The sequence below is a fragment of the Polyodon spathula genome, chromosome 15, assembly GCF_017654505.1.
Source record: "Polyodon spathula isolate WHYD16114869_AA chromosome 15, ASM1765450v1, whole genome shotgun sequence".
NCBI classification, from domain to species: domain Eukaryota; kingdom Metazoa; phylum Chordata; class Actinopteri; order Acipenseriformes; family Polyodontidae; genus Polyodon; species Polyodon spathula.
Window position 1 is genome coordinate 15,590,045 of NC_054548.1, and position 20,411 is coordinate 15,610,455.

Sequence of the window (20,411 nt, forward strand, 5' to 3'; positions counted from 1 at the left end):
TTTTTTTTATCCGAAAGTTTCCTAAAATTTCCTTGCCATAGTAAACACTGCAACCCAATTTAATGACATGAACCTTACACTTTAGTTTTAGTTGAAGCCATCATTGACTCTCCAGGCTAGTTACAATAAATTAAAATAAATAAATAAAAACACAACAACTAAAAAATGATGTTTAAAAAAACAAATATTTAATAAGATTACTGAAAACCGCATGGTTTGTAGCACATAGTGTAACACAAATTTGCTACCAAGAACATTTGCGTGTTTTTTGTATAAAAAAAACATTTGTCCATTTTTTTTAAATGGGCCGACACTTTCTTTCCCACAGGAAGCTAATTTTGATGTTGCATTAAAAAAAAAAGCATTTTGTGTTTAATAATGGGTTGTTTGTTATAGGCCACACTTTGAGAAATTACTAAAAAATTCTAAAATTATTCAATATTGAAATCTGCGCTTGAACAATTTGAATATGCAAATAAGAACAATAATCTAATGAATTATTCTTCCAATAAAAACAATTCAAAGTTACAAGATCAGACTGAACCCAGAAAGTGTGCGGGAGTTAAAGTATAACATTTCAGATCAAACGGACTTGTTTATTTTTCACCTAAAGCGCAAAGGCGTTTGTTTAGCTCCTTGTATACTGACATGCTCTACCCGACTTAAACCTTCACGCAGGCGTAGCGGTCGTTTGTTACTTCGGTCGCTTACGAACGACAATCAGGCATTTTGTCACGCCTGAGCCGGGTCAACCCGAGTAAGACCCAGGTAATTGTTTTCACACTATTGGGGATTGTGACCCAGGTGGCCAGAACCGGGGACAGAACCCGCTAGGTGCACCAGTGTGAAATCCGCTTTATATTAGTGATAATACGGTAACCCAGATAGGAAACTACCAAATCAAAGTTATTCGAAAACGTGCAGTACACATATATAGTTCAAAAATATTAATAGGTGATACTGCAGACCTACACTGGGGTAAAATTCCACTTGGTGCAAAATAAACTTTGGTAAAACAAACGTCTAAAATGGTGCTATACTTTGAGGAGTACAGTATTCAAAATGACTTGGCACAAAAAACAAGCCCATGGCCGTCCCTTTTCCTTGTTGTCTTTCACAGTTTCAATAGGCGTCTCTCGCCAATGCCAGTTTAACAATACGTGCCCCACTACGGATCTCGCGAAGGTCCAGTTCTCAGTCTTTTCTGCGTTTCTATGTGTATTATTGTATCCTAACATTAGCTCCAGCTTTTAGGAGGAGGTTTGATTTAGTAAAGAGCGGCGCAGAACAGGTTAAAGAGCGGGAGGGGTCCCAATTCCTCCTCTCTTGTTCGCCATGATGAGCAAATGAACTCTCGGGGAATGAAATTTAAATTTCACAAAGGAGAGAAAGTCCTCTGCTTCGAACCAGATCCGACAAAGGCCAAAGTGCTTTACGATGCTAAGGTGGGGTGTCAAACCTTTGTTGTTGAATATATTTGATTTAATAAGATAGCGTCTTCGATTAGCAGGTAACTTGCAGCCATTTTACATTTTTAATTTAGTCATATTTTAATAATACATATTAGAATTATACGTCGTTTTAGCTTTTGGAAAGGTGAAACTGAGTTGCGTTATTTTTATTTTTTACAAAATGCTAGAAATGTACAAGTATTTACGTAATATCGAATTGGTGTTCGTATTTCCTTTTACTTTTGGTTTTTATTTGTTTTATTTTTTTTCCCCGTGCCAAGGAGCTCTGCCAATCATACACACTGTACTCTGGGCGGTACAGAAATAGGCACTGGAACTGAACGAGCTTTTTTTTTTTTTTTTTTTTTTAGTTTAAATGGACTGAGAAATGTTACATACAATTTCTATTTTGTATTACAAAACACGGTAAATATTATAGTGCGTGTGTGTGCGATTTTATATATATTTTATATATATATATATATATATAATATATATATATATTATATATATATATATATATATATTATAGACACACACAGAGAAATAAATACAGGTCAGTTTATTTTTGTTAGCTCCCATTTAGTGAAACCGACTTGAATTAGTTATGTTCACAGAATTGTTTTGCGGTCTTGATGATTCAGTCAGTGTCAACACCCAACTAAAATAAAGAAACAGAAAACAGACAAAAAAATATGTTGTGTCAAAAAACAAAACCTGTACGTTTTCCCATGACTCTTGTGAAGCACTTATCTCAGATTAAGACTTGACCTCAGGAGGTCGTTTTAAAATACCCAGCCATAGTGGTAAGACGTACGTCACACGCATTTTTTCCCCATATAAGAACACGTTTCCAATTGTGATGAAACTCATTAACAATAACATTATTTAACAAAAGTTATTGAGAGGATTAGATTATGTGTGTGTGCAAAATGTACAGCCGTGTTTGCTTATATCTTCTGGTGGAACTTGTTAACATTATTTAGCATCATTTATTGGGTGTGGGTATATATGTATCTGTTCATATGTGCCATGATACTACAACCTCATTGGCTTGCATAATGACATTTAGCTATTAAATACCATTCCAATAACATTGAAATATTAATTGCCGTTTCTTATTCTATAATGTCATCTACATACTGTTGATATACATCATGGTCAGCATTATTTTTCCGCCATACCATTATCTCTAATTTGTAATTAACAGCTTGCTACTGACATACTTGTTTATGTTATGGCTTGGTAGAAAACATGAAACATTAGTTCTGTGTTTCATTAAAAGTCATCACTGTGTTGTTGTTAAACCCAGTACTTTTGTTCACACAAAATTTGTTTGCTACAGTAACCAAGACCTAAAATGACTGTTTGGTCACACAGCAGCAAGGGTACTGTGACATTAGACACTTAGTACAGTAGACTTAAAGTCTGTAATGGTATGATATTGCCTTAAGGTAAACAGTTTGTTCAAAAGCATATTCCTGACTTGTAACTTGGTTTTGACCCTGGCAGGCATAGTAAAACAGGACTTATGTTTTACTTTATCATGTGATCTTATTTTTCAACAGGTTGTAGATGTTGTCAGTGGAAAAGATGAAAAGGGTAGGAAAGTCCCAGAGTATCTAATTCACTTTAATGGTTGGAACAGAAGGTAAGCTGCATTCATTGTTTATATATATATATATAAATAAAAACCCAGTGCATTAGAGCGGCCATTTTGAAAAGAGCTTTGAACCAGACTTTAAAGTTGTAAGTGTAAAAGTTGTCTGGTTGTTAATCATGACAAGAAAAATTGTAGGTATTTAAACAGTTGTAGCAACACATGGGGATGTGTAACGCTATATATTTCGGGACCCTGGGAGTAATTTCATTGCCTATAACTGATGGGTGAGATGTTGTTTCTACTTGAAAATGTTTATTTATCAGCATACATACTATAAATCATGTATGCATTCTGCTCTCTTTACCCTGCATTTTACAATGCCTCCTTGCTTAATTCAGGAGTTAGATGTTGCACCCACTGGTTTTTGTGTCTTTGTATATACGCTTGTCTGCCATCCTACCTCCAAAGTTTAAACAGCAGTAGGGTTCAGTTAGAACAGTTCAGTTTCTCCCTGTTGTATCTGTTTTCAATTTTATCTTAAGTTTCTTGTTCCTTTCAGTTGGGATAGATGGGCAGCAGAGGATCATGTCCTTCGTGACACAGATGAAAACCGCACATTACAACGTAAACTGGCCAGAAAAGCTGTGGCTCGCATGTAAGGAGAATGTTTGTTTGTTTAAAAAATAAGTAAAGTAAGATTTCTAGTGATTTGAGTGTTGATTCTGAACTGCAGGTAAAAAAAACCCCAAAACAACAGGTTAGACGTTTAGGGTGTATTTTGGTTTGTAATGTGCAATGAAGTAGGGCCATTTACCTGTGTTGGCCCCATCTTGTGCTCTAAATGAGCCTTATATAGAACTGTATAAGACTTCTTTGTTGTTTTTGGGTCCCTGAAGAGTAGAACGTGCTAATCTGAAATTATGCAAATAAATTCTGTTTGATACATAGGAGTGAGATTAATTCATTTAATTTTTTTGGCACAATAGTATAGTTGAACTCTCCCAGACTCCCAGGCATCAGTCAGAAAATCGTTACTTTATTTTTAATTAAATCATTGGAAAGGAAGTCCTGATTTCCTGATGTGGTGTTTTTTCTGGACCAATCCCACCTAAACTTTGGGGTCTGAAAGCCTGCATTGTAAACTCCTAAAATAGACAATCTCATGTATTTTGGCAAAAAAACCCACTATCTTTTGATGGTTATAGAACTTTTCACAGAGATGTGGAAACTATAATTTCAATCCATTTATTACTTGGCCAAAAAAAAAAATATATACACACACACAGTGGTTCTCAAAAGTATTCACCCCATTGGACTTTTCCACATTTTATTGTTACAACATGGAATCAAAATTGATTTATTTAGGAGTTTTTGCCACTGATCAACATAAAAGTCCATAATGTCAAAGTGAAAAATAAAATCTACAAATTGTTCTAAATTAATTACAAATACAAAACAGAAAATAATTGATTGCATAAGTATTCACCCTCTTGAGTCAATATTTGGTAGAGGCAACTTTGGCAACAATTACAGCCATGAGTCGATTTGGATAAGTCTCTACCAACTTTGCACATTTGGACACTGCAATTTTTGAACATTCTTTTTTTGCAAAATTGCTCAAGCCCCATCAAGTTGGATGGGGACCTTTTGGTGAACAGCAATTTTCAACTCTTTCCACATATTCTCAATTGGATTGAGGTCTGCGCTTTGACTGGGCCACTCCAGGACATTAACCTTATTGTTTTTCAGCCACTCCAGTGTGGCTTTGGCTGTATGTTTGGGGTCATTGTCCTGCTGGAAGATGAATCTTCTCCCAAGTCCCAGGTCTCTTGCAGACTTCAGTGTTTTCCTCCAGGATTTCTCTTTACTTTGGTGCATCCATTTTTGCCCTCTGTCTTCACAAGCTTTCCAGGCCCTGACGCAGAGAAGCATCCCCATAGCGTGATGCTGCCACCACCATGCTTCATGGTAGGGATGGTATTCTCAGGATGATGTGCGGTGTTAGGCTTGCGCCAAACATGGCGCTTAGCATTTAGGCTAAAAAGCTCTATTTTGGTTTCATCAGACCATAGAATTTTCTTCCACTTGGTATCAGAATCTCCCAAATGCCTTCTGGCAAACTAGCCGAGATTTAATGTGAGTTTTTTTCAACAATGGCTTTCTTTTTGCCACTCTCCCATAAAGGCCAGTTTTGTGAAGCACCCGGGCTATTGTTGCCGTATGCACAGTGTCTCCCAGCTCAGCTGTAGAAGACTGAACTCCTTTGCCATAGGCCTCTTGGTGGCCTCCCTGACTAGTGCCCTTCTTACCTGGATACTCAGTTTTTGAGGACGGCCTGTTCTAGACATATTCTCTCCATTTCTTAATAACAGACTATTGTGCTCCAGGGAATATTCAGTGTCTTGGAAATGTTCTTATATCCTACCCCTGATTGGTGCTTTTGAAGAACCTTATTCCGGATTTGCTTTGAATGTTCCTTCGTCTTCAAACTGTGGGACCGCCCAGAGACCGGTGTATTTAACCTGAAATCATGTGAAACACCTTAATTGCACACAGGAGGACTCCAACTAATTATGTGACTTTTAAAGACAATTGGTTGCACCAGAACTTATTTAGGTGTGTCATAGCAAAGGGGGTGAATACTTATGCAATCATTTTCTGTTTTATATTTGTAATTAATTTAGAACAATTTGTCAATTTTATTTTTCAATTTGACATTATGGACTTTTTTTGTGTTGATCAGTGGCAAAAACTCCTAATTTAAATCCGTTTTGATTCCATGTTGTAACACATTAAAATATGGAAAAGTCCAAGGGGGGTGAATACGTTTGAGAGTCACTGTAAGTCAGGTGAACAGGACCTAAATGAAGTTCAGAGATATTAGATTTAAACATCAGTAATAGTAACCGGACAACCACGAAGCTGCCGGAAGGTTGAGATGCAATGTTGGGTCTATTTACAAAGATACATATTCAATATAGAACACAGTAAAACATCACAATCCAAACACGGGAAACATCACCTTCGGAAACGGGAACCATTTATTAAATACCAAGGTCCAAGTTAAACACATGTACCATGATAATATTAATAATGCACAAAAAACACAATTTATGTAGGAGTTTTAAAGCTAAAACTCTGACTTGTTTCACTTGTCTATTTTGTCTATCTATTTTGTTATTTTCTGAATTCCATAAAGTTTGCAATTATTGCATGTTATTGCACACTCATCTCTTTCTTTTTTCCCTCTACTACAAAACTTTATTTGCAGCATACTATTTTTATGGCAATATTTTTTCACAGTGTAGAAAAGAATGTGCTGACAGTCATTAAGTAATGTTGCTACTATGTTTTAGTCCCAGTGGTTTAACTCCTTAGCTACCTGCCTATAGCATAAAACAAGGCAGGTGGAAAGTTTATTAATGAAAATGCACCCTCAAAATGAGACTGAACCAGCTGTGAGGTGGAGAAAGGGGAGATGGTGGGAGAATGAAGCAAGATGACACTAATGAAAGTAAAACAGGGTTATTAACAATGTACTGTAAAGTAGCACTTGCCACTTTTACCATGCTCACACTGCTTATTCAGGAAATAAAGAAAGTTTTACCTACCTTATTTGGCCTATGCTTGCTTGTTCCATGTCGTTACATTTTCCAAGTTTCAAGTTAATACAACCAGCAATAATACAGTAAAGTGAACAATTATGAATCCATTTGCAAACATTAAAACTGCTACCACCGATATGTCGCCGATTGTTTTAGTTGATGAAACTTGTAAACACAATGTATTGAAAGTTCACATATGTTAAGATGATTTAAAGATCATATTTACGGCCATTACAAGTTGTTTTTTTTTTTGTACTGTTTGTTGAAATTTATTGAATATTGTTTTAAATAACTGTACTGTAAGTAAAAATTCAACTTAAGAACATAAAAATGGGACACTGGGCTTTTCACTGGTCTGGGTTTGGTTATCCTTGGTGCTAAAAGTGAATGGCGTTGTAATAGTTTGTTTCTTACAGGAGGAGAAAGGGAAGAAGGAAGCGACGTTGTCATCTGCCTGGTGTTGACTCTGTGTTAAAAACTCTTCCTGAAGAGGAAAAAGAGGAAAATGATGACAATTGTAAGTTTTTTTTTTTTTTTTTTGCTAGCCTGGCAGTGTCCTCTACTGCACTTCTGTTACCCTACATTTCTATTGGAATCTGTCTGTGACTATAACTAGAGCAACCACTAGCTCTCTGTAAGCGATGTATTGTGTGCACTAGAAAACAATGCAGATTTAAAACAAATGTTTAGTTCCTGGTTGAAACCAAAAAACTGGACTGTTGGATTTCTTTGTATAGCCAGCATTAAGAAACATTTTACAGTGTCTTTGTCATTGCAGAAGGTTACTTTTTTTTTTCTTCATAAATGAACAGTTCAAATCATGAATAACACAAGAAGTACAAGAATGATAAACTCATAACAATTCATAATTGGAAGGGAATGCAAACCTTGATAGATTGCAGTGGGAAAAAGTCACAGTGCTCACATTTTGGTTATCGTTGATTTAAAAACCTCCCTTCAAGAGCTTTGAAGCATGTCAGACCGACTGTACTGTGTTGAGAATAGGTCATGTTGTTCCATGAGACTACATTTGTATTCTGCTTGTGATACCCTAGGGATAGGGGGATTAATACTGTATGTTCTAATAAAATGGCATGCCAGATTACATTAGTGTTTAACCTTGAAAGTAGACAAACTACCTTGGAGTTCACTGTTCACTTTTTAGCATCCTCATGAGGGGGGCTTTTATATTTTGGAACAAATATATCTTAAACCATTTCAGATGTTGACATATTTTATGGCAACTCCCTGGACAAAATGAGTGTGCTGCTAGGTTATTCGACACCAAATGAACTGCATTTTTGCATCTTCCCCACCTCACCCCCCTCATTATTTATCACATATGGAGATACCTAGAATTATTTCATGAAGAATCCCAAAAGATTGCGTCAACTCTCATTATGTTTGAAGTTATGGGTTTATAATCGGAGGTGCCTGTGGTGGATGAAAAAATCCAATATATGTATTACCCTTAAGTTTGCAGCACTGATGGCACGCGCAAGCAAATTTTGTTTTCCGCGTGTCGAAATTAGTACTTTTTTAAATGACTTGCTGTTTTTAGGTTAAATCATTGGTGACATTGTTACGCGGCACATACTGGAACTTGCGCATGGCTTTAAACCCCTACATGTTGTGTTTTTTCTGTTTGTGGCTTGTAGTGTATAGATAGTAAGCCATTCATTCTGGTGCAGACTTGAGGTGAATATAAGTTTAATAGTAACTGAGCCACGACAACCGGGGCACCTGTGCAATTGCGTGGGCTGCGTGTGCCTAAAACTGCTACTGACAGATGAGGAAAATAGAGTCTTTAAAAGGTGGACATAAATGAAAGATTCTGTAATTTTGACTTTTACTGTTGCTCAGGTAGGCATTTAAAGATTTAGAAACGTGTTGTATAGTAACTGAGAAATGATAATGTGTGACAACACATTTTTTTCTTTGTTGATAAATCTTATGTTTAATTGTGAAAGACCTATTTTTAGACTGAACTAAGCCATTGTTTATCGTGAAAAACATACTGCTCAGGTTACAAGCCACGAGAGTGGACATCAGGCCAGAAATGGCATCACTTCAGCACCCCAGAACTCAAAAGGGATAGCAGGTACATACATGATGTGTTTGTAATTTGTCATAAAGCTAGTCTGTTTCTTTTTTAATTTTTTTTTATTTAATTTTTTAAAATATAATATAATAATCATGGGCCAGCTACGGTCCCTCCAAGATTTTCATTTAGTTAGCCGCTGTGGCTAACGTAACAAAACAAACAAACTTAAGCCACACCAAAGAATGTTAAAGAAAACTGAAACTTTTATTGTACACAGTACAATGAACAGAATGACCTACATGTGATCCTTTGCCTCGTTGGCATAACTAAAGAAGCTAAATGTGAAAACAGACTTTGAAAGGTTAATATTTAAAATGTTAAGTTATTAATACAAATGAACAAACCAGTAAAAACAAAGACATGTAGAATGAGGTAACCATTTAAAAATAAATAAGTCTTTAGTAACACTCTTATCATTATAGCAACCACTTAACAGACTTATTTTTCCTCTGGAGCAGAAAGATTTGATATTGTTTTAAAATTCTAAAGCGGTATTGTTTATGCTCAAAATTGTAGCCATATTGTAATACTCAACTGTAGTTGCAAGGCTATGATTTTGGCACAGTAATTTTTAGTACATTTCATGGGCGAGGTATGGTAAAAAACTAAGAATTCACAGAAAGGTCACCAATTAATGTAGTTTTAGCTATGTCAACATACACAAGCTTTTAAATGGTACAACAAAACTGATAATTTAAGACCATTGCTTTTGACTACTGACCAGTAGAAATGTTACTTTACAGTACAGAACTTACAGTACATACTTTAGACTCCGGCGTCATTTCTGGTCAGCGTCGAGGGTCTCCAACCTTGTGCGACAAGTCGGAATTACATCATGTCCAATCTTGTGATGTGTCTTTTTTGGAAAGGCATACAGGCATACTTACCAAATCGTCATGCCTTTCACCTGTCATTTTAAAATACTTATATCGTTTTAGTGGGAGGCCAAGTCTCTCAGGCAATAGTAATTGTGCGTGGTGCACTTTAAACAATTTATATAAAATACACAATGCAAATATTTTTGAATAGCATGTTTACACAGATAACCATGAATAAACTAAAATAAGAGGATAGGTAGCGTCTCGCTTTGTTTCAATTTGGCAAATTTGTCAACACTACTCTGTTTTAAAGATCACTCATCTGCAGTACAATTATTCAATGAAAGTGGATTCGTAACTAAATCGAATACGGTGTTTCCCTTGTCTGGTGAAATTAAACAATATACAGAGAATTAAATTCTAAATATTGAAATGTATTATTTTTCTCAATAAGTCGGTGCAATTCAGTGCTTACCTGCCATATTAACACCCAGCCTTTGCTCACGAATGATTGGACAGCTGTCAGATCTTTTACTTTCCCATTGGCTACTCACTGGCCTTCAGTTTTCATGCAGAATACCGTGAACGGCCTCTTCTTGCTTTTGATTGGACAGCTGCGTAAAACTTGGCAGATATTTGACTATCCTATTGGTTAAACTTACTGTCAGTACCTGCAACTGAAACACAGTTTATGTCCCTCTCAGCTAACTTGTGATTGGGCTACCGCAGACCTAATGCAGCTATTCAATTGGTTGATCGTATCACAGTGTACGTACAAGCACATCATAAGCAAGCAGCACTGTCAACAGACTGCTGTGACGCATTTGTTGGAAAACGTGTTTAAAGCTTTATTTATTTTCCCCATGCTATGACCCGTCAGAAATGTGTTCAGGACCCATAATTTAAGAACAGCTTTCGCGGGCATGATGGCCTGGCTTCGCGGGCACGACTTTGAGGACCACTGGTGTAGCAGCACATGTTCAAAATAATAATGCTGGCATAGTCTTACGCTAGTATACTTTTCAAAGCCTTTGCCACCGTTGCGAACTGGGTGAAAATTTGTTGAGCCAGAGAGGAAAACCTTTTGGTTGTGGTGTGTGGCTAGCAGGAGTGTAGGACAGCAATGTGTGCAATCAGGCTCCTGCTAAATCTGTTAACTGATCAGACTTCTTATAAATTATCCAACCAGAAATCAATCTTGCCTGTCTTTTAGGTCTTTAATTGATTTACCTGCTAAGCGATCCAGGAAGCCATAATGGAAAAGCAGTATATTGTAACCAGTTAACAGCATGTTTAGCATATTTTATTGTATTTAATTATAAAAAAAGTAAACAAAACAAAAACAAAATCAGACTGTCATAAAGACCTTTTTTGCTTGCTTTCCGACACTGGCCCAGTTTCTAAGGGAAATGTTATGTACAGGGATATTCTTTATTTATTTATTTTTGCTGAAGTGATCCTATTTTATACTATATGGCATGAAATAAGAGTCCAAAATGGTGTTTTTTTCTTTCGTTATGTATTTATTTTTTGAAGGGATGTTGAAATGTTTATTCAAGTTAAATTTGATTGCTTGTTCAGTTCACTCTAACAGCTACTGCAAAAAAGGCACAGCAAGCCACAGTAGTGTTATACTTTATCAAAATGTGTCTTCGGGCACTTGGTTTATGTCTACTTTATATAGTTTGTTGTTTTTCCTGAAATACACACAACAGTAATGTTTAACTTAAACTACTATATGGCATTCATTGTTTTGTAGTTTAATGGAGTAAAGCAAGACCTTCTCAACCTATTCTTACTAGTCCCAGCACTTTTATATGACCATAAATGTGGAAAAACTCTTATTCAGGGTTGGCCAATGGCCGGAAAAACCATATGAGCCTATGCTAGACCAACCAAATGGGTTTGTTCCTGATCTCTGGGTCAACACAGCATGCAAAGGAATGTCCCCATGTTGAATTAGATCTTCAATGAAACTCAGCTGTTGCTAATGAAAATAGTAATTGAACTGTGTAATCCTTAGAGGTAAGAAGCTACTCCTGTAATCTTAAGGATTATATTGAAACTGAAATGAGCCCTGTTTAGTACCTGCAGCTTGGCAGGGACAGACTGGCTGGTTTATTTAAATATTTTAAATGTGTTTGTACATTTAAAAAAATTAATAACTCCACACAGGACTGCAGACTGCTGTGTAGAAAAATAATTACACTTAACACAGCAGAGCAGAAACCAGTCCTGTTCTTTGGTATGCCCTTGAGCCCAGTCAACAAATACACCCTCCCATTTCTTTTTTTATTGATCTGGTTCATGAAGTGCTTACATTTTTGTGTTGCTAAAAATTGTATTGGCATTGCATATGCTGTCTTTTTATAGATGTCATGTGGAATGTTGAAATTAATGAAAATGTTACATAAAAAAAAGCAATATCTTGAATCTACAATTATTATACTGTAAATAGTCACAGGTCTGCAAGGACATTTGACCAGAAGCGACTTGAGCGTTTGTGACACCCCAATTTGGCATCAAACATAAAGGATCTTATTAATTATTAAAATTAATGTTCGCTTTACATTTTTCAAATGGTGCGAACTAACGTATGCATCTCCCCCACCCGTCCATTAAGGGCAGGAATTTGCTTTTGTTTTGAATACGGTATTGTTTTCTAGGCATTGCAGTTTCTATCATGAGAATTGGTTTGTGATGTTCATAGCTGCTGCTTTGCTTTCTGATTTAATGAAATAGCTGTGCTGCTTAAAAATGTTTCATGATCGGTAGTGGGAAAGATTGGGTGTTTTAAGAGCCAGAAAAAGCATACCAAGAATAGAAGAAATTAAAAAAAAAAAAGAGAAAATGATCCAAAAGTTTGGTCTAAAGTTTTAAAATAACTTTTTTATACTTTTTCCATTGTAGCTTTAATTTCGTCTTCTGAAGACAGTGATGAGGAAGATTCTGATGACGTCGAATCATTAAAAAGTGAGGAGAGTGATCTTGAAGAAACTGCAGAAATGGTAATGAGTGTTAAACAGTTGTGGAATTAAGAATTTCAAAAAGTTACAGAGAAGTCTTGCATAACAAACATCCACTTATCCACTTGTTGGACAAAGAGAAGGAGAGGTGATTCCTTTTAGTGGACTAATTAAACAATGATTGAACTCTTCTTCAGGTAAAAGTAGAAAGTTAAAAGCTTGGATTGATTGAATTTAAAGTTTGATTTGATATCAAGGGTACAAGTGTGCTCCATACACAGTGACCATTTGACCTGACACTTGCAAACACATATGTTACGTTGAGTGGCCTAGTAAAGGCACAACAGTATGGTGTACAGAGTGAGTCATGCAGTCCAGGGAGTGGATTTTCAGGTCCTGGCTGTGCAAAGTTGCCATTGTGTTTGTGAGGCATAGATGGCAGGGGTCAAGTCACCTCGCCACACTGCAGCGGATTCTTCTGACCGGACATTAATTGGACAGTCTAAATAATGCTGGCTTTATTGCACGCTTTTATTTTACCACCTAGATGTGATTGGTGTTCCTCCACCACCATCTCAAAACAGTGAAGACATTATTATGGTTTTCTAGTCCGTGAAGCAAATGCCAGATTTCACTGGGGCCCGTGGTTGAGTTTGTTCTACACACATGGAATTTAATAACACTTTGTCAAAACGTTAGTCTACTGTTACCTTATATTCAAAATTAGGAATACGGTTATGGCCAATAGTTTTGCATCACCATATAGAATTAACTAATTTTGTTTCATAGCCGAATGAAACCTACTGAAACAGTTACGTTAACATTTTGAATTACCTACTGCTTTGTAGTTTTTCATATACTTACGAAAAACTGACAAATGAAAATAATTGACATTTTGTAGTCTTTTACGATTTTATAGTTTTGTAGTTTCTTTGATTTACATGATGTTAAATAAAATATTTAAATTATGTTCATATAGTCTCAGTCCCAAAAATTGTAATCGATGCAAAACTATTGGCCATAGCTACTGGTGTACACTTTAGCTTTAATTTAAAATATTATTTAGTGAATTGCATTTTTGGCAAGTTATTACTAAAAATCTTTCACTGCTTTTACAGTTTTCTAAAATTGGATTTAAACAATTTGCTAGTCCTACTTCAAATATGCTGATGGAGAAAACCAGAGCAACAAAATAAATATTTTAAAATACTGTATGCAGATAAATGGAGCGTAAGGTTCATACCATTCATCTATTTAATAATCTGTTTATGGCAAATGTGGTTATCTGTCCTAATACACACATAAACATCTATAATGTATTCTTTCTTTTTCAGTTTTATATTGAGGGATGTGATCAATTACAGCCATGTATTTCAGAGCAATTAGTGTTTCATTTGTTTTATCTTTCAAAGGCTGTGTTGTGGATAAATGTGAAATTTTATTTGGCTAGAATGACTTGATGACCAGCCAGCAACATGATTACGTTTCAGAGACACCTTCAGGAAATAGCCATTTTATATTTCATTTTATTTGTGACTTTATTACTTTTATAGAGTTTAATCTTTTAAATGCTGTGCCTTGTCATGGTATAATCTGCATCATTTACACATGCATGCATGGTGTTATCAGTTTTGTATATCTGGAATTTAGCTGGGGGAATGGTTGTGGAATTCCCAGTTGTTTTCTTCATAATATGATAACCACTCAATTAAAATTGAGTCGTGCCATCAGTCGGGAACAAACGTAACGTTTTAATTTTAAACATTACAAATACATCTGTATAGTAATAATGAAAACCAAAAAATTGTATTCATATTAGTGTATCTTGAGTCAGTCTTTGACACCTGGATGGCTATGCCAAACTCATTGACCTGATCTTTAGAGGTGATTTTTATCATTTTCAGCATCTTTTAAACAGCTTGTTCAGTAGTAACATAAGTAAGTGCACTGGATATTGAAGTAAAAGCTGAATTGCCTGTGTTGATTGATTTATATATGCTAAGTATATTGGTTTGGTTATCAAACAACCAAAAAAAGCCTTGCATGTTTTTTGCCCCGCTCCAAGTGTAAAACAAAAAATTCTCGACCAGAATAGAAAATCAGTGTTTTTCCTCAGCAAACTAATTCTTAGGATCCCTGATAACTGATGCTCCTGGTTAGATAAACTGAGTTTGTATACAGTGGGTTTCTTTGCTGCATTTGGTGATAAATACCCAGTTTCCCTTTGAATAGACAAAAGATATGATTTAGTATCTTCAGAAACTAAAACTTATATTTTTGTGTTGCTTTTATCTAACTGAGTATGGTACAACTCTTTTTCCTATTAAGAACGAGGATCAGTTCATACTTGGACAGGTTAGTCCATCCATTGCCCAGCTGATCCATCTGGATCAGTCCCTCAGAAATCCATGGCAGGGGTCTATTGTAAGTGTACTTTAGTGTTTAATAGATCTTACTTTCTCCCAAAAAAGGCCAAAGTCCATTTGCAGTAACTCACAACATTTCCTTCCCCTAATCCTGTAGAAAGAAGAACAAGACGTTCACCCGAAAAAGGACATGGAGGATAAAACAATAAACATAGAAATCCCTGAGGTCTTGAAGAAGAAGCTGGAAGATGATTGTTACTACATTAACAAGAGAAAAAAGGTAATGGACCGAATGCGTAGTATAGTGTTTGAAAGGGAAATGGAACTCCTGTGTTATAAAAAGAACCTCTGCTTCAGAAAAACAGTTAAGTGTTGCCAAGGGATTAGTTTATATAGACTTCTGGGAGGGAGGGGGGGGAACAAAAAAAAAAAAAAAAAAAGATGGGACATTGTCTATTCCTGCCAATTTAAGATGTTTGGTAAGCTCATCTTTTTTTTGTTTGACAGCCAGTGATTGTTAGTAATTTAATTTCAGTTCCATTAAACATAACTTCCATTTTCAGTGCACTTTGGTTCTTGTATATTTCATTATACAGTCGAGGTTTCAGAAGCTCTGTGCTATTAGGCCATCACCAGGAGTGAGGTCTTGTAAAATATGGGCAATTTCCAAACAATTTGTCTAGCCTTGCTTCCTCTTTTATGTACATCCTCAGGTTTTTTGCAATTCCTGCTCCAATGTAATTAGGAATAGTAGTATTACTGTAACTATAACAATATTATTGAGAACAATAGCAGGACAAATTTCAGCGTAAAAAATCAACATCTAGTTTGAAATTGCAGAAATAATGAACTAGTTTACTACTGAAACCTGAAATGGAAACCGAGACGAGGCTACCACTGGGTGGTGTCTCCAAGATGTGAGATTTGTTTCCAGCAGTTCCACCATTTCTTTCAAAAGAAATGTTGCCCAGTTATATATCAGGCAATACTGTACAAAATGAACATGCTCGTTGTAATACACTAGCCTTTCCTTGCTTGGATAGAAGGGTGGTTTCATAAGCCTTACAAGTGGAACCTACACACTTGGTCAGAAATGAAAGTAGCTCCAAACCAATCTAATATTTGATAACAATACACATTTTAATATTTTATTTAACACTGATGTAAGTTGTGAGAACATGCCATTTATGATGTGCTGTATAATCAGTAACATGATTGTCAACCCAAAACTGGTAATAGTCCATTTCATCAGGTCCTTAACAGTGAAACAGATGAGCTCTTTCACCAACCATGTTTGACTGTAATCAGTGTCTACCTTTAAAAAGGCAAGGCTAATGGTATTGTTGTTTCCTACTGTTTTTTTTTATTTTTTTTTTTATTTCAAGGCTTACTCATCCTTAATCCTGGAGAGTCCTGTATCAATCTCTTGTGGTCTTTTAAAAATACAAAAAGGAAGTGCAGCTCAGTGAATGCAGAATAGTCAGCAAAAGGGAAAAAAAACAACTTCTTGAATCTTTCAACAAAATAATTTTAATGTATGAAATTCATATTTATGTATTTATACTGGGCTTTGTCTTTCTACCTTTAACAGCTTGTGAAACTTCCTTGCCAGATGAACATTGTCAACATCTTGGAGTCCTACGTGAAACATTTTGCAATTAATGCAGCTTTTTCAGCAAATGAAAGATGCCGGCATCATCTGACCACCCTGCAGATGAATCTAAATCCTCATTATGTCCCACCAGAAAAGAAGTAAGTTCCAGTTCTATAGTGACCAAACATTCCTCACCCCTGGAGTGTTACATTTTGTGCATGAGGGATTGCAACAGTGCTGAAAAGTGTAGTTGAATTATAAGGAAGTACAAGAAGCCTGCCATTTAGCATTAGCGCAAAATCCAGAAGATGGCACTACTTTTCATATAGTCACAACTCCCGAGTGGTGCTATTACTGGATGAGCCACCGGGGACCCCAAGAAATGACATTTGAGCACTAAAAAAAAAAGCGCAATGCTGTCTGTACAAATGCATCTATATGCAAAGCTGGAAAATCTTGTATTAGAAAAACAATTCATTGGTGCATCATGGGGAATCGGTGGGGAATGGTGTAAAGAGAATTGTATGTTTTTTAAAGTCAGTTAATTATGTATGAACAAAGAGACGGTAACAAAGGAAGCTGAATTTTAAACAGATGTTGGGCTTTGATAATGACATTACACTTCTCAAACTGAACTTTAGCTCTCTTTTTCTCATAGAATATTTATTAAAAATAAACTCAACTGTGCTTATTAGTCACTCGCACAGCCATGGTGCTTTGTTAACCTACTTTTAATTCTCCTGACAGCCATGTTTATACACCTGATTTGGAAATTGACAAGCAATTTGTCTGTGTTATTAAACTGGCATAATCCTATGTTTGCTAACCAACCACCGAAATATAATTAGCTATCCCTGTGCAGAAAACCTTTTTTTAGCACACTTTGTACGACACAGAATATAGGAATACAAGAAAGTGTCAAACAAATTTAGATTTTTTAAATTTAATTTTTTTTTTTTTTAATATGAGTAGTTTGAATAGTGTTTAAGTATTTCTCAGATTTATAAACTATTCTGAGACTTGGGTTTTTACACTTTTGAACAGTTGAAAATGAAACACAAATTTAAGTTAATCAATTAGTTAAAAAACTGCAACATGTTTGTTTACGCAAAGTATAAAGTTACTGTAAATTAGTGATTTTTTTTTTCCCAGGTGTGGAGGGGTTGCTGTACTTGCTAATTTTGTGACAGCTTAATTTTAGATTTTAAATTGCTTTACTAAATGGGTGCTTCCCTTCTACAGTGTTGAACTTTGTAAAGAAATGGTGGATGGTTTGCGGATTACCTTTGACTTTACACTTCCGATGATCTTGCTGTACCCTTATGAACATGGCCAGTTCAAGAAGGTGACCTCTTCCAAGTTCTTTCTACCAATCAAAGACAACTCTGCCAGTTCCAGCAGGTAAACTTAAATGGACACTATGGGGAATGTAACTGTCACTCTTTTGGTAGTTTGCTGTAATACAAATGTGGTTATGTCCATTGAAGGAACAGAATGACTGAAATCTGACCTTTTTTAAATTGTACCGTGTTAAAAAAATAATCATTTTGACATTTGCAATGTGTTAAAATGTTGGTGAAGAGCACATATTCAAAGCACAGATGTCCTTAAAATGTTCACAGAAAAACTTTAAAGGTCAGCTCTGATCCAGATTCAACACCTCAATGGATTTAAAAAAAAAAACAATTCAGTTGGTCGCATTCTATTATAAACGGAGTCGCACAATGATATGAAAACACTACCAGACTTACATAATCCAAAATCGTAATTATTTATTTTATTGCAATTAGTGTGTTGTTTACTAGTCCCCCCATATCAATATGTGTATTTGTACAAAAGAGATGGATCTCTTTCTTGTTTTCAAACCAGTTGACCCTCACCTGCGATCAAGAATAGAAAGAGAAAGGCTAAAGTTCCTGTAGACTTCTGTAAACGCAGGACTTGACACATTTTTATGCATACAGTGTCAATCTATTTTATATAGTATTTATATTTCATAGTGGACTACCATCACAAAGCACTTTACAAGATGCATTAACAAGAAAGTTCATAATATTTTAAATACAGGGAAATACGTAATACATGCTAGACAGTAAAAAAAAAAAAAAAAAAGCAATGTATAATACATTAAATACAGTGGAAAGTACACAATACTTGATAGTAGTATAATACATGAAATAGTAGCAGCAACACCGCAGCTAATAGCAGATACCAGGCTTAAAGAACATGGAAACCAAGAAAGAACAGGTGGGTCTTGAGACTTGATTTAAAGCGAGCCACAGTGGGAGGGTCACACACCAAAGCTGGGAGAGAGACTGAGTCGTGAAGCTAAACGAACGTTCTCCAAGTGTGGTGCACTTTTGCTTGGGGATAACAAGCAGACCAGAGTCGGAGGACCTCAGCTTGCGGGCAGGGACATGGCAGGTCAGCAGGTTGAGGAGGTACTGTGATGAAGGGCATTGTAGGTGAGCAGGATCCTGAAGATGGGTGATGTGATCGCGTTCTTTACATCTGGTAAGGATCCTGGCAGCGACATTCTGAACTAGCTGCAGTCGGTTTATGGTGTGTGCCGGGAGACCACCATATAGAGAGTTTCAGTAGTCGAGTCTAGAAGAGATAAATGCATGACAGAGTATCTCCGCATCTGGGAGGGAAAGGTAGGGACGAACATAGGAGATGTTTCAAAGATGGTAGAAGAAAGATTTGACCACGGGAGGAGATTTGAGCATCAAAGGAGAGGTTGCACCAAGAAGTACACCAAGGCTTCGTACTGTGGGGGAAGGCAGCAGCAGACAGTTTCCGAGGTTCAGGGCAGCTGTCCTGAGATTCTTAAGTTGAGTTTTAGATCCTACTAGAAGGAGTTCAGATTTGCTGGTGTTCAATTGAAGAAAATTGGCAGACATCCAGGCCTTGATGTCTTGAATACAAGTTGAGAGCCGGATCATGGCAGAGGAGCTTCCAGGGTTGAGTTTGAAACATGAGGCTGTGTTGGCGGATGAGGTGACGTGAAGCATGTAAATATTGAAGAGAAGGGGCCCAAGAACAGATCCTTGGGGGACACCACATGCGACTGGGTTTGCGACACCACTGCATCCAGTATAGAAAACAGACTGCTAGGATAGGTAAGAAGAAATCCAGGAGAAGCAGTTTCCAGAGATCCCAGCATACTTCTGAAGACGGTCAAGAAGAATGCCACGATCTATGGTGTCAAAAGCAGCTGCTAGGTCAAGGAGGACAAGCACAGAGGGAGCATCGGCACTGAGCAGGAGATCATGAGTAAATGTAAACATGAGTTTTGAAACCACCTAGGAGTAGGATTTTGTCAGTAGAAGTGCAGACGAGGGAGAGGAATTCTGAAAACTTTGCAATAAAAGCGTAGTTGCTCTTAGGTCGAAGGTAGATGACAACAAGGGTGAGGGAAGTGGGAGAGGAGTGCTTGATGGCAAAATGCTCAAATGAAGAAAAGATAGGCAAAGAAAGAACTCAGGAAGGGAGCACAGAATTTGCAATAACAGCAGTGCCCCTGCCACGGCCAGTGAGGCAAGGTTTGTCAGAGGAAATAACCCTTTGGGGATGCAAGATGCAGCGAGTGCATGTCGTTTACGCCGTGCCAGGTTTCAGCTAGATGGAGAAGATCAAGATTAGTATCGGTTATAGGTTCGCTGAGAAGTAAAGATTTGTTTGTCAGAGATTGACAATTGAAAAAGGAGATTTTCAAGTTTGTAGCACAGTCTAGGGGGGAAAGAGTTAGTAAGGGTATGTGGAACAGGTACTTACCAGTGTTCATTCTGGGAGTGGAGAATGAGAGAGCCTGCTTTGAGGCCTCTAGGAGCCATTGGGAGAGATTTTGAAAAAGGTTCTCTACCTGTCCTCGCTCAGACTGCCCTTGAGCGTCTGGCCCTTA

At 36.6% G+C, this 20,411-nt stretch overlaps 1 protein-coding gene across 2 annotated transcripts in view; it reads left to right on the forward strand.

The window, feature by feature from the left end:
* The first annotated feature begins 1,238 nt into the window (after positions 1–1,238).
* Positions 1,239–20,411, forward strand: part of LOC121327840 (male-specific lethal 3 homolog) — a 33,545-nt gene continuing 14,372 nt past the window's right edge. The window contains exons 1-9 of one of the 2 annotated variants that reach the window (XM_041272089.1): positions 1,239–1,445; positions 3,020–3,102; positions 3,614–3,709; positions 7,076–7,176; positions 12,492–12,589; positions 14,876–14,971; positions 15,071–15,193; positions 16,505–16,665; positions 17,750–17,908. In XM_041272089.1, the coding sequence (XP_041128023.1) occupies positions 1,347–1,445; positions 3,020–3,102; positions 3,614–3,709; positions 7,076–7,176; positions 12,492–12,589; positions 14,876–14,971; positions 15,071–15,193; positions 16,505–16,665; positions 17,750–17,908 (1,016 nt within the window). In that variant the 5' untranslated portion in view covers positions 1,239–1,346. The remainder of the gene's footprint in view (positions 1,446–3,019; positions 3,103–3,613; positions 3,710–7,075; positions 7,177–12,491; positions 12,590–14,875; positions 14,972–15,070; positions 15,194–16,504; positions 16,666–17,749; positions 17,909–20,411) is intronic. The other variant, XM_041272090.1, reaches the window with a different exon arrangement.